Source organism: Schistocerca piceifrons, chromosome 1 (assembly GCF_021461385.2).
Source record: "Schistocerca piceifrons isolate TAMUIC-IGC-003096 chromosome 1, iqSchPice1.1, whole genome shotgun sequence".
NCBI lineage: Eukaryota > Metazoa > Arthropoda > Insecta > Orthoptera > Acrididae > Schistocerca > Schistocerca piceifrons.
This window is the reverse complement of record NC_060138.1, coordinates 700,169,145-700,183,989: the sequence shown is the minus strand read 5'-3', so window position 1 is coordinate 700,183,989 and position 14,845 is coordinate 700,169,145. Positions and strand designations below refer to the sequence as shown.

The following is a 14,845-nucleotide window of genomic DNA, read 5'->3' as shown; positions in this document are numbered from 1 at the left end:
TTACCCTTGCACTTTCCAGCTGGTTTATTGACTACACTGAAAAGGAATTTAATGTTTCTACATATATGGTAAAGCAAGCTAGGAAAATAAAAGCAACTCAACGAGTGCTTCCACAACTTCAGCAGGCTCAGGGTAAGCAATTGAGTTCAGAAATAAAGGTGCTAGTGTCAGAGTTTTATGAAAATAATGACGACAACCAAATAATGCCTGGAAAAAAAGACTATGTAACATTGAAAATGGGAAATTTACATGTACAGATCCAAAAAAAAAAACTGTTGCTACACAACATATCAGAACTATATGTAGAATTAAAGGAAAAGTATCCCAATACCAAAGTAGGTTTATCATCTTTTTTCAATCTTCGGCCAAAATGGGTTGTGCCTGTAAATGCAAGTGGCACACACAATGTTTGTGTATGTGAGACCCATCAAAATACTAAGGTGATGTTTGCTGCTATAAAGGAGTCTGGTCTGGATTACAAAGGTGCAATGAAGCTGCTAGTGTGTGACATCAGTTCCTACCAGTGCATGATACACAGGTGTTAGAAGTGCCTTGGTAAGGCAAATCTTGCAGAACACATGAATAACAAACTGTATGATGACCTCCTTATGGATGACGGTGAACTTGTTTCTTATAAACAATGGACACACATGGATCGCACAAGTCTTGAAACAAAGCAAAGTACAGTGGGAGATTTTGTTGAAATATGTTGTCAAAAAAAACGGACGAACTGACTACACACAGCTTCACAGCAACAGCACAATTGGCTTATCTCCAGTATTGTAAGGATAATTTGAAACAAAATGAAATTATAGTAATACTAGACTTTTCTGAAAATTATGTATTTATAGTTCAAGCTGCCATCCAAGGATATCATTGGGCCAACAGTCAAGCAACTCTCCAGCCATTTGCGATTTACTATAGAGATGAATCAGGTGATATGTCTGTCATGAACCTGTGCATTTTTAGTGACTGTTTAATTCATGATGCCATTGCAGTTCATGTCCACATTCGCACTGTCATGGCATATGTGAAAAACAAGCTGCCTCACATACATTTTGCAAAATACTTCAGTGATGGGGTAGCAAGTCAGTACAAAAACTGTAAAAATCTCAAAAATTTATGCATGCATTACCATGATTTTCAGATTCACGCGGAATGGAATTTTTTCGCAAGTCATGGTAAAAATGTATGTGATGGTATTGGTGCTACCATTAAGCGCATGGCATCACGAGCTAGTCTGCAGCACCCTACAGATGGTCACATTCTAACACCTCTTCAATTATTTACCTGGATACAGAAAAATATCTCTGGCATACAATCATTCTGTGTTTCGAAAGATGAGGTGAAATCAGTCGAAGAGTTGCTAAAAAGCAGACTAGAACAAGTTAAAACTGTTGCAGGCACAAGGAGCCATCATCACTTCTCTCCAACAGACTCTGACGATGTGCAGATGAGCAGACTGTCCGGTTATAACTATAGGTTCATGCACAACATGTCTCTTCACAGTGTGTCTGACTCAGGATTCAGAAGCAAAAGCAGCAACGTACAACCAGGTTGCTATGTTATTGTTGTTTATGGTGACAAGTGGTACATAGGATGTGTTGCAGAGTGCTGTGAAGCAGAAGGTGATGTATTTGTGAACTTCATGGCATCAGCAGGACCAGCAAGATCATTTCATTGGCCACGTTTGACAGACAGGTGTTGGATTCCTTTTGAACATATTCTTATGACAGTTCCAGTTCCTACCACAGTGTCAGGAAGACAGTACAATTTGCCACTCAATGTACACAGTACAGTAGCTAAAGTGTGGGAGAACTTCTGTTCGAAGCACAATCGACTGGTTTTTAGCTGTTAAGGTGCAGTAAACATTAATGATAGGTTGTGTTAATCTGTCTATATGTTGTTGCTTAGTGATTAAACAGTTGTGGGAGAGGATAAGAAGAGGCAGAACAGCTTACGATATGTTTTTACAAAATTGTGTTGTGGAACAATGGCCACATCACCAAATATGTCTGTCAACTTCCATTGTACACAAATGTCTTGCAATAACATGCTGAAATTTTGAGATACATACCATTATGGTCTACTTATGCAGTGAGTGAAATTTGGCTTGGATACCACTTGCCCCTTTTGTACTACCACACTTCGAAAATCCATGTTTTTCAGGTAATTTTTCAAATTTTTGTATTTTCATGTGCATGTAACTCAGTTTTTGTGACTGATATGGGCATGATGAGCTCTGTGTGTGTTTAGGCCACATTAAGCTTACCACAAAAAAAAATTATACCCATTTCGAGTGAATTATATTTGGCGTAGAGGGCACCTACAATATGCACCTTTTAATGTATTACATTTTTTAAATCACATTTAGGAATTTTTTATTTTCCCTCAGAAATATGTTGTTGGTGTTTTAATTCATGGAGTGTGTTCTCTAAATGGATGTTACTGGGTTGTAAAAATTTCACTGGACTGTGTGGAATAGTCCCAAAGTTATTAAGACCTGAAGTTGGGTCTGCTGATAGATTGTCAGATGCGGGTTGCAATTTCCGGGTCACGCCACCTTCTTTCACAAGTCATAATTCTATGACTAATTGGCAGGGGAAACTAATACTTTGTACACGAGTGTTCCACACTTGGTAGAATTAGTGTACTGAATTTCAGTCAAATCTGAGACTATGAGCTGGAGCCCCTGGTTGAACTGACATGGAATGACCCATAAACGTTTCTACATTTTTAATGGAAAGTAAACAAATTTTCTTGTATAATAATCTTTGCTTCTCTGGATTTTCTGGAAAACTACTGCAGATACACATCTGGGACATCTTTTATTAGATTCACCAGACCAATAACAACAAAATAAATGGAAATCAGGCTTTACTTTAACACTGTACAGTTTTGCTATGGCTTCATATTAGTGAAGTTTCTAAATTTCAAGCTAAAACTTTTTTTTTTTGGCTGTAACTCCGTAAATAAACATTTGTGGACCTATGTTTATATGAACTTTTTTCTTTAGTTTTACTTGTAGAATAACATATTAAAATATTTGCATTTCTTTGTGAATCACCCTGTATAATCTGTTTGAATAGTAATTGCTGAAAAGTGAGCTAATATTCCTATTTACTAAACTTTACAATGAAACATGAGTAAATGGATGCATACTACATGTAGAACATGGTTATTTCGAAGAACAGTCATTATTCTTCCGTAATGTAAGCTAATTTAATACTTTCTTTGGAAAACACCGCAAATGGCCAATTATTTTATTTTATTTATCCACGAAATCATGTTCATGACATGGGATACAAGTTACAGCAATGAATCGGTGAAGTATAGTAGTTTTTCTTACATTGACGTATGACAGAATAAATAAAATACATATCTACCTTACAGTCATTCAAGATTGGCATATTAGACTAAATTAAAGCTACACATGACATAAATTGGTCTCCATAAATTCAGCAACAGAATAAAAACAATGCTGGAGCAATATACTGTTAACTTTCTTCCTGAAAGAGTTTTTATTATTCTTGACTGAGCAAGATAATTTATTATAAAGTATGCTGCCTATGTGCCTCACACCATCATGGCATTTACCGAGTCTCTGATTATCTAGATGAATGTTGCTTACACCGTGGGTGTCATGATCATGAATGTCATTATTTGTTTTGAAGAGATGAAGATTCTTACTGACAAATGAAACAGTCTCTAGGATGTATACACATGGTACAGGTAATATTCAGAGTTCTTTAATGATTGGTTTGGTAGGTGTGTGCAGTGGCAATCTTAATATGACCTTGACAGTTCGCTTTTGCATAACGAATATTTTCCTATTTATTGCCCCCCAGAATGGAATGCCATATGAGAGGACTGAGTTCACTAGTGCAAAGTATACAGTTTTGATGGTGGTCACATCACAGCTTTGGCTAAGAATTCTGAAGGCATAGCACAGGCTACTCAATTTACACAGTAGTTTCTCTCTGTGGATATTCCACTGCAGTGTGTTATCAATCCAGAGACCTAAGAATTTAGTCTCACTGACTTGTTCAATAACTTTCTTGTCCATAATTCGTGGTTCCATATGCGTTGTATGGTTGTTTGATGGGCAGAAGACCATTTGAGTCATTTTTCCATATTAGGTAGGAGTTTGTTCTCATAGAGCCTTTCACTGCTGTCAATTAGGTCAGCTCTCACCTGGTGTGGATAAATGTTGCAAGAGAGGAGGTTTGTATCATCGGCGAATAACACAGGTACTGTTGAGGGTAGGTGTTCTGGGAGGTCATTAATGAAGATAAGGAAGAGGAGGGGGCCTGTGGGACTCCTGATGTGACTGGTATTATATCTAAATGGGCTGTTCTTCTGTCATTTGTTGCTATTTCTACCAGCTGCCCTCTGTTTGATAGATATGACTGGAACCAGTCATTACAGACTCCTCTTATACCATATGCATCCAGTTTGCGGAGTAGTAGTGTGTGGTTGACTAGATTAAATGCTTTTGTCAGATCAATAAAAAAATCCAGAAGCATAATGTTTTTTATTAAATGCTTCTATTATCTCATCTGTAAACAAAAAGAGAGCCTCATTGATTGATTTATTTTCACAAAAACCAAACCGCTGTGCTGTTAGTAGGGAGTTGTTTACAAGAAAGGACATTATACGGGTATATACAATTTTTTCAATTATTTTGGACACAGTTGAGAGAAGGGATGTGGATTGGTAGTTGTTGACTTCATGTTTGTCCCCTTTCTTGTGTAACGGAACTATCTTGGAGTATTTGAGAGTTTGAGGGAAAATGCCAGTATTCATTGAGCAGTTGATTATGTTGCAGAGTGGTTGCATTATTTCATTGGCAACATGTTTTATTACATAGGCAGGTAGACCATCAAGGCCAGATGAGAGGGAACTTTCCTAATAGTTAGCAGAACCTCTTTCAAAGTTGCAGGTATTAGAAAAATTGATTTGTCAGATCTTATACATTTTGGAGGATAGGATTTTGTTGGTGAAGAGCGACCAAATGATAGGCTGTTAGCTATTCCTGAAAAGTGTTTGTTAAATGTATCACAGATATGTTTGATGTCCATTATTTGTTGGCCATTGTGCTGAAGATATTCCGGTGTTTTTTGTTTGATGTCAGTTCGTAAAGTTTTTCTGACAATATCCGTCATTGCTTTACATTTGTTATTAGACTCATTTATGTATGCTTTATTTGCTAGTCGTTTTGCTTCAGATATTACTTTACAAAGTATCTTCTTAGAAAGTAACTCGATGTAGCCTACTGGCGATATAGCATCTACTGTCTTCCTGGTTACTACGGCAGAATGTTTGCTATCTTTGAAGGTCACTGTGAATTAGACCTAAGTGATAAAGGATTTTTTTATACGTTGTGTTGACGGAAGTTTACTATGGTGATAGTGCAGCCAGTTAATTTGAACAGCGTGTCCTCTTTGCCAACTAGACGTTTTTTTCAGAGAATGCTCTGGAACAAATAGTTCATGGCAATCCCCTGTCTCATCACATGACGAAGGTGTTGTGGATGGGATGGGTGAAACTGTAAGGTGTGCCGTCTGGAATACCTGCAAAGCTAAGGAACATGTACTGTCTGGTGGTAAGGACTTGGCAAAAATTACAAGAATGATAATATTTTCAGTAGAGCAGACAAAAACCATCCATGTTGTTACTCCTATTTCTTCTTTTATGATTGAATACCAGTGTTACTCACTAATCCCCAGAGATTTGTACACATTTTCAAAAAGCAAGCTTCAACCAAAGCAAATTCACAGGACCTGATTAATCATACTTCTTTGCTTTATGAGAATTTTGCTCTGGTTACCAGCACAGAAAAAAGTAAAATTCTTTTTGTGGAGCATGTAAGGCATGTTGATGATGGTTATGAAATTTCATTTCTTAGAAAGAAAGACACAAATAGAAATGTTTGTTTCCTTCAAAGAAAGATAAATTTTGGGCAGAAAAAGGCTGTCTGGTTGTAGCTACTGTAAATCAGAGGAGTGTCATTTTTCCCACACAACAGCAATGCAGAATGGAACTGGTAATTTTCCAGTGAAAGTGTCTTTCCATTACCAGAGATTTTTTAATGTCAGGAGTTAAGTATTTATGTAATGTATTTGTCTATTATACCATCTTGTTCCTCATTTATTCCTCTCCATAATTGAATTCTTGTAGAAATGGGTGAGCTGAATTAATGTTGTATTATAAATGAGAACAATAAGGACATCTGAATTGTCACATCGTTACCAGCAAGTTTTTTTACCCAAGTGTCATATGAATGAAACGTAAACTGTTACACTAAGAAGTTATATTTCTTCTTATGTAGAAAATACAGTAAACCATTTGTCCTTTATAATGATTGTTCTTTTTTATCTTTAAACTGAAATAAATAAATAAATAGCCATTGTCACTTATTCCATTACTCGTGGAACTGTCCATATTCTACCCCTTCAGAGGCAGGGCCAAATTTTTGTCTTTTTTTATGCTTTTGCTCTGTACATAATGTATAGCAGGTCACCGTTTTCAAAGAAGTTTCCTGATGATGTTTGTACAGAAAGGGCAAACTGTGCCAGCTTTAAATATAATGCAAGCTATATATTTCTGATGAACTACTGTATTGAAATTCTGCCACAGCTACTCTGAATATACATTAGTTTAAATTAAATCATTCCATGTCATGTTTAGAATTGAGGAGCTTCCTTCTTAACTAAGTGATTGACTATACCAACTTTTCTGCTTGTTGATGTTGATAACACTGAATTGTTGTTGAAATTTCGTCGTCCTTAAATTTTTAGCTGAGGAATTGTATCAGAAAGGAATGGCCGTACTAAATGCGACCAGAGGAAACAAGCAGGAGGCATATAGATTACTTCAGCAAGCTGCTAACCTTGGTCATACAGCTGCTGAGATGCAGGTCGCTTGGGCACAATTGCTTGGCTCGACACTGCCGCAGAACCTCGAAGCAGCCAAAGACAGTTTCCAGCAGCTGGCTGATAGAGGTGTGCCAGATGCTCATATGGTACGTATAGGCTTTCTGGCAAAGTTATAAAAGTTTTTAGACAACATAGTTGCATGGAGATAACAGTGATTGGTTTACTTATAATCAATCAATCAAAATGACAATCACAATTGCGTTATGTATTTTGTCGCCAACCGGTTTCAACCCACAATGGGGTCATCTTCAGGGCAATTTATACCATTTGGTCACTCGCTGGAGATGTCACCCTGCCTGTGCATGGTTGGCATAATTACCAACCATGCACAGGCAGGGTGACATCTCCAGCGAGTGACCAAATGGTATAAATTGCCCTGAAGATGACCCCATCGCGGGTTGAAACCGGTTGGCGACAAAATAAATAACACAATTGTGACTGTCATTTTGACTGATTAGTTATAAAAGTGTTTTAAAAACTTGTTTGTTGTTGGCACAAGTAGGTGTAAATCAATAAAACTCTCGAACTCACCTGTACCATACAAGGCCAAGAAAAATATTACAACAAGGAGTATTGTAGAAGTAGACCGCATTAAGCTTGTTTGAATAGGTGTGATCGATGAAATTTTGTTCTGAATGACCAAAATTTCATGAATCAGTTAATTCTACACACATCAAAAAAAGTTTTGCATCACCTCAGTTTCAAGAATTCCGGAACCTGTACAGAAAATTGGAATAGAGATCAACAAAAACATCATTTCCGCCCTTTTTATTGCTCATGAAAACCACACATTGCATGTTGTACCACCACAGCGAGACCTTCAGAGCTGGTGGTCCAGATTGGTGTACACACTGGTACCTCTAATACTCAGTAGTATGTCCTTTCACATTGATGCATGCCTGTATTTGCCATGGCATACTATCCACAAGTTAGTCCAGATTGTCCCACTCCTCAGTGGTGATTCGGCGTAGATCCCTCGGAGTAGTTGGTGGGTTACGTCAACCACAAACAGCCCTTTTCAGTTTATCCCAGGCATGTTTAATAGGTTTCATGTCTGGAGCACATGCTGGCCACTCTAGTCGAGCAATGTTGTTATCCTGAAGGAAGTCATTCTAAGATGTGCATGATGGGGGCGCAAATTATCACCCATGAAGATTAATGCCGTGCCAATATGCTGCTGATATAGTTGCACTATCGGTTGGAGGATGGCATTCATGTATTGTACAGCCATTACGGTGCCTTCCATGACCACCAGCGGTGTACATCGGCCCCACATAATGCCACCCCAAAGCAGCAGGGAACCTCCACCTTGGTGCAATCGCTAGACAGTGTGTCTAAGGCATTCAGTCTGACCAGGTTGCCTCCAAACACGTTGCCGATGATTGTCTGGTTGAAGGCATAAGCGACATTCATCTGTGAAGAGAATGTGATGGCAATCCTGAGCGGTCCATTCATCGTGTTGTTGGGCCCATTTGTACTGTGCTGCATGGTGTAGTCATTGCAAAGATGGACCGTGTCATGGGCATCAGGAATGAAGCTGCGCATCATGCAGCCCATTGCGCATAGTTAGAGTTTTAACAAGACATACCGTGGCTGCACGAAAAGCATTATTCAACATGGTGGCGTTGCTGTCAGGGTTCCTCCAAGCCATAACCTGTAGGTAGCAGTCATCCACTGTAGTAGTAGCCCTTGGGCGGCCTGAGCAAGGCATGACATTGACAGTTCCTGTCTCTCTGTATCTCCACCATGTCCGAACAACATCGCTTTGCTTCACTCCGAGACACCTGGACACATCCCTTGTTGAGAGCCCTTCCTGGCACAAAGTAATAATGTGGACACAATCAAACTGCAGTATTGACCGTCTCGGCATGGTTGAAGTAAAGACAACACAAGCCGTGTACCTCCTTCGGGTGGAATGATGAACTGATTGGCTGTCGGACACCCTATCTGTAGTAGGCACTGCTCATGCGTGGTTGTTTACATCTTTAGGAGGGTTTAGTGACATCTCTGAACAGTCAAAGGGACTGTGTCTGTGATACAATAACCACAATCGATGTCTGTCTTCAGGTGTTCTGGGAACCAGGGTGATGCAAAACTTTTTTTGATGTGTGTATATTCTGTAGGTCATTTACTAGATTTCTATCAAAATTGGATAGAGTTTCCAGACGGTTTATAGTCATACTTGATTTGTTTGAGTATGGCTATATGCCTGCTGTTTCAGTTTACTGAATAGCAGAGTGGCTTCAGTTTGATAAAAAATGAACATATTAAAATTGGCACTTTTACCTTGAATACTGTGGACGCTACTAATTTGGAATTAAATATAGCAGTTGTCCAGAAAAAAAATTGTAGGTTATACTTAAAGTATGGTTAACTGTCTGCCACAAATTTATATTATTGAGTAAAAGAATCAAAGATTTGCACACCTCTCTGAGCCACTAACTTTATTGATCATTCTTGTGGAGTTGTATTTTCAAACTGTGACAGATTACTTATGTTTAATTTCGATACTGAATAGTAGAAGCATTGAGTCATTGACAGACTCAGAAACAAGACTGGGAACTTACTTTCAGGTGAATCCTTTTGGAAGGGGGAGCAAAATGAGAATCGGAAGGGTGGGTCAAGGAAATGTAGCTGATAGCTTGAAAGGGGAGAGCATCTGTAGGGGATAGGAATGCTGGAAGGACAGGCAGGAACATGGGCAATGCCACCATTGAGTTCATGCAGCACACAGTGACGATGGCATGGGGGAATGGACTTAGAGAGGTAACAGAACTGAGGAAGGTGAGACTGTGAGGAAGAGGATGTGTTGCATGCTGAGTGAAGTGGGGGTCCTAGAACTGGGTGGAGATGGGCGTAGGGCAGGGTGCTAGCAGAAATTGAAGACAGGAACAAAGGTAGTGTTAAAAGGACAACTCCCATCCACGTAGTTCAGAAAAGCTGTTATAATCGAGCATGTTGTGCTCAGCAGTGAGATGCACCACTGGGGTGGTAAATTCTGCTTATCGCCACAGAACTGTGGGTAAATGCTTTTGATGAGTAAATGCTGTGTTACCCCAGAATATACACACAAAATTCAAGCTTTCGCAACCAACGGTTGCTTCATCAGGAAAGAGGGAAGGAGAGGGAAAGACGAAAGGATGTGGGTTTTAAGGGAGAGGGTAAGGAGTCATTCCAATCCCGGGAGCAGAAAGACTTACCTTAGGGGGAGAAAAGGACAGGTATACGCGCGCACTCACAAGCACACGCACACACACATATATCCATCCGCACATACACAGACACAAGCAGACATATTAAAAGGCAAAGAGTTTGGGCAGAGATATCAGTCGAGGTGGAAGTACAGAGGCAAAGATGTTGTTGAATGACAGGTGAGGTATGAGCGGCGGCAACTTGAAATTAGGGGACGTTGAGGCCTGGTGGGTAACGGGAAGAGAGGATATACTGAAGGGCAAGTTCCCATCTCCGGAGTTCTGACAGGTTGGTGTTAGTGGGAAGTATCCAGATAACGCGGACGGTGTAACACTGTGCCAAGATGTGCTGGCCATGCACCAAGGCATGTTTAGCCACAGGGTGATCCTCTTTACCAACAAACACTGTCTGCCTGTGTCCATTCATGCGAATGGACAGTTTGTTGCTGGTCATTCCCACATAGAAAGCTTCACAGTGTAGGCAGGTCAGTTGGTAAATCATGTGGGTGCTTTCACACGTGGCTCTGCCTTTGATCGTGTATATATCTTCCGGGTTACAGGACTGGAGTAGGTGGTGGTGGGAGGGTGCATGGGACAGGCTTTACACCGGGGGCAGTTACAAGGGTAGGAGCCAGAGGGTAGGGAAGGTGGTTTGGGGATTTCATAGGGATGAACCAAGAGGTTATGAAGGTTAGGTGGACGGCGGAAAGACACTCTTGGTGGAGTGGGGAGGATTTCATGAAGGATGGATCTCATTTCAGGGCAGGATTTGAGGAAGTTGTATCCCTGCTGGAGAGCCACATTCAGTGTCTGATCCAGTCCCGGAAAGTATCCTGTCACAAGTGGGGCACTTTTGGGGTTCTTCTGTGGGAGTTTCTGGGTTTGAGGGGATGAGGAAGTGGCTCTGGTTATTTGCTTCTGTACAAGTTCGGGAGGGTAGTTGCAGGATGCGAAAGCTGTTTTCAGGTTGTTGGTGTAATGGTTCAGGGATTCCGGACTGGAGCAGATTCATTCGCCACGAAGACCTAGGCTGTAGGGAAGGGACCGTTTGATGTGGAATGGGTGGCAGCTGTCTTAATGGAGGTACTGTTGCTTGTTGGTGGGTTTGATGTGTACGGACGTGTGAAGCTGGCCATTGGACAGGTGGAGGTCAACGTCAAGGAAAGTGGCATGGGATTTGGAGTAGGACCAGGTGAATCTGATGGAACCAAAGGAGTTGAGGTTGGAGAGGAAATTCTGGAGTTGTTCTTCACTGTGAGTCCAGATCATGAAGATGTCATCAATAAATCTGTACCAAACTTTGGGTTGGCAGGCCTGGGTAACCAAGAAGGCTTCCTCTAAGTGACCCATGAATAGGTTGGCGTACGAGGGGGCCATCCTGGTACCCATGGCTGTTCCCTTTAATTGTTGGTATGTCTGGCCTTCAAAAGTGAAGAAGTTGTGGGTCAGGATGAAGCTGGCTAAGGTAATGAGGAAAGAGGTTTTAGGTAGGGTGGCAGGTGATCGGTGTGAAAGGAAGTGCTCCATTGCAGCGAGGCCCTGGATGTGCGGGATATTTGTGTATAAGGAAGTGGCATCAATGGTTACAAGGATGATTTCCGAGGGTAACGGATTGGGTAAGGATTCCAGGCGTTCGAGAAAGTGGTTGGTGTCTTTGATGAAGGATGGGAGACTGCATGTAATGGGTTGAAGGTGTTGATCTACGTAGGCAGAGATATGTTCTGTGGGGGCTTGGTAACCAGCTACAATGGGGCGGCGGGGATGATTGGGTTTGTGAATTTTAGGAAGAAGGTAGAAGGTAGGGGTGCGGGGTGTCGGTGGGGTCAGGAGTTTGATGGAGTCAGGTGAAAGGTTTTGTAGGGGGTCTAAGGTTCTGAGGATTCCTTGAAGCTCCGCCTGGACATCAGGAATGGGATTACCTAGGCAAACTTTGTATGTGGTGTTGCCTGAAAGCTGACGCAGTCCCTCAGCCACATACTCCCGACGATCAAGTACCACGGTCGTGGAACCCTTGTCCACCGGAAGAATGACGATGGATCGGTCAGCCTTCAGATCACGGATAGCCTGGGCTTCAGCAGTGGTGATGTTGGGAGTAGGATTAAGGTCTTTTAAGAAGGATTGAGAGGCAAGGCTGGAAGTGAGAAATTCCTGGAAGGTTTGGTGAGGGTGATTTTGAGGAAGAGGAGGTGGTTCCCGCTGTGACGGAGGGCGGAACTGTTCCAGGCAGGGTTCAATTTGGATAATGTCTTGTGGAGTTGGATCATTAGGAGTAGGATTAGGATCATTTTTCTTCGTGGCAAAGTGATATTTCCAGCAGAGAGTACGAGTGTAGGACAGTAAATCTTTGATGAGGGCGGTTTGGTTGAATCTGGGAGTGGGTCTGAAGGTGAGGCCTTTGGATAGGACAGAGGTTTCGGATTGGGAGAGAGGTTTGGAGGAAAGGTTAACTACTGAATTAGGGTGTTGTGGTTCCAGATTGTGTTGATTGGAATTTTGAGGTTTTAGAGGGAGTGGAGCTGGAAGTGGGAGATTGAGTAGATGGGAGAGACTGGGTTTGTGTGCAATGAGAGGAGGTTGAGGTTTGCTGGAAAGGTTGTGAAGGGTGAGTGAGTTGCCTTTCCAGAGGTGGGAAACCGGGAGATTGGATAGTTTTTTGAGGTGAAGGCTGGCATGCTGTTCTAATTTGCGGTTGGCCTGTAGGAGGATGCTCTGAACAGCCGGTGTGGATGTGGGAGAGGAAAGATTGAGGACTTTTATTAAGGATAGGAGTTGACGGGTGTGTTCATTTGGCTGAGTTGATTTTTGTGTGTGTGTGTGTGTGTGTGTGTGTGTGTGTGTGTGTGTGTGTGTGTGTGTGTGTGTATATATATATATACTAAATAGAAGAAAATAATGAAAGACAGGTAATGCATAATTAAGTAAATTGTGATAAAAGCAAATACTTACATAGCGGAGTAAATGACAAGAAATGCAAGACAGTAATAAAATTGTTAGAGTACGGCATATATGATTACAAAATAAAATATGTTTTCCATTGATAGTTCATTCTCATAAGATTGTAGGAAAGATAATTCGTCATACAGCAAAGGAACTCTTGAGCAGAGTACAAGCTTTTACTTTCCACTCACTCCGCAGTAATAGTTTTTAATTTATTTACTGACCTCATGTACATATTTTCAGATAATTTGTTAAAGTAGATATGACCAAGATACTTGTTACGGATGTTTGGCAGCCTAGTTTAGCATTTTAATTTCAAGCCAACTTCTTTGAGGATGTTGTACACAAATTTCGAACATCTTTTTAGAATCAAATATTTGACTACGGGAAACAAAATGTGGTGTGGTATCTCACCAAGAATATGTTTTAATTACTTTTCAAATTTGCAAGCAGTATTTACAGCTTTTATCACAAATGTAATGCATTTAGGTTTACGGCAAAATTAAAAAATTAGCAAAAATTTAAGGACATCTGTACTGCCATTCTACTTTCCCTTATGGTGGAAAAAATTGATTTGTAAACTCATTTCACTGTTCCTTGACCGGCGGTGCCAATTAAGTGTTTGAGGGTTCCAATGGTACATTTGTTTCATCCAATCTGCCTTTGTGTCATTCTCCTTTTTGACAATTATAATTTCACACCGGCACTGAACACACACAACTTCTGTAGGTTTGAGAAGAACTTACATGCAGGGGCAAATTAGGAAGCACTTGCAGTAGGATTCAAGAAACTAGAATGAACTTTCATCCTACAGTAGAGTGTGCATTGATTTCAAGGTTTCTGACGAATTAAAATTGTGTGCTGGAGCGAGACTCGAACCAGTGAACTCAATCTGGCACACAGTTTTAGTTTGTCAGGATGTTTCATGCAAGAGACCGTTTCTACTAATTTGTGAACGTCTTTAATTTGGTGAAACTAGCAGATGTCAACAGGAAAGGGATTGGGGGTGGGAGCAGATATAGTGATTCTGTGATTGTATGGATTATGTGCCATACCATACCAGGGTGTGGGACAGAATGCCTAATACATATGATTTCTGGATTATGATGTTAGAGTGGTTGCAAGATGGGCAAATAAACTGCAATGAGTCAGTGAGGAAGGCTGAACTGGTATCTACAATAAAGGAAAACAAAATAGCCATGGAAGTGTATGTTGTGGATGAAATCGCAGAGAACAGAGGCCACAATGTACTGCGTTTACTGCCCTAACACTTCGATCTAAATCCTATAAAATTGGCATGGGCCGAAACAGAACACAATTTCAGGGAGAACAATGTCACTAACAACATGTCGAAGGAAAATAAGCTTACTGCAAGAATGTTCAGCAGCTGGAGCAAATGTACTGGACACGAGATGGAATAGACCATCAATGGCATTATCATCATTACCATGCCCTCAAGCGGTGGTGGTGGTGGTGGTGGTGGTGGTGGTGAATCAAACACAGATGTTAGTGATCTTTAGTGAACATCATTTTGGCATTTGTTTTGGGCACAGTTTATTACTCTTTGTAAACATTACTGCTGTGTTGCGTTTAATAAATGCAATGCGCAGACAGATTTCAAAAATTAGTATTTTACTTTCAGTTCAGAGTGTCGTAAGTTATACATTAATCTACTTTCATTTTCATTGTTTTTTATAAACAAGTAATAAATAAATTGTAGTAAAACACTAGAGTATGAATATATCATCAAATTAGGTGATTTACGTCTGGCAGACATGT

At 40.6% G+C, this 14,845-nt stretch overlaps 1 protein-coding gene across 1 annotated transcript in view; it reads left to right on the top strand.

Annotated features, from left to right (window-relative positions):
- LOC124787457 (protein sel-1 homolog 1) overlaps positions 1-14,845 on the top strand; it is a 78,589-nt gene that overhangs the window by 15,445 nt on the left and 48,299 nt on the right. The window contains exon 2 of the mRNA XM_047254341.1: positions 6,801-7,024. Within this exon, the coding sequence (XP_047110297.1) occupies positions 6,801-7,024 (224 nt within the window). The remainder of the gene's footprint in view (positions 1-6,800; positions 7,025-14,845) is intronic.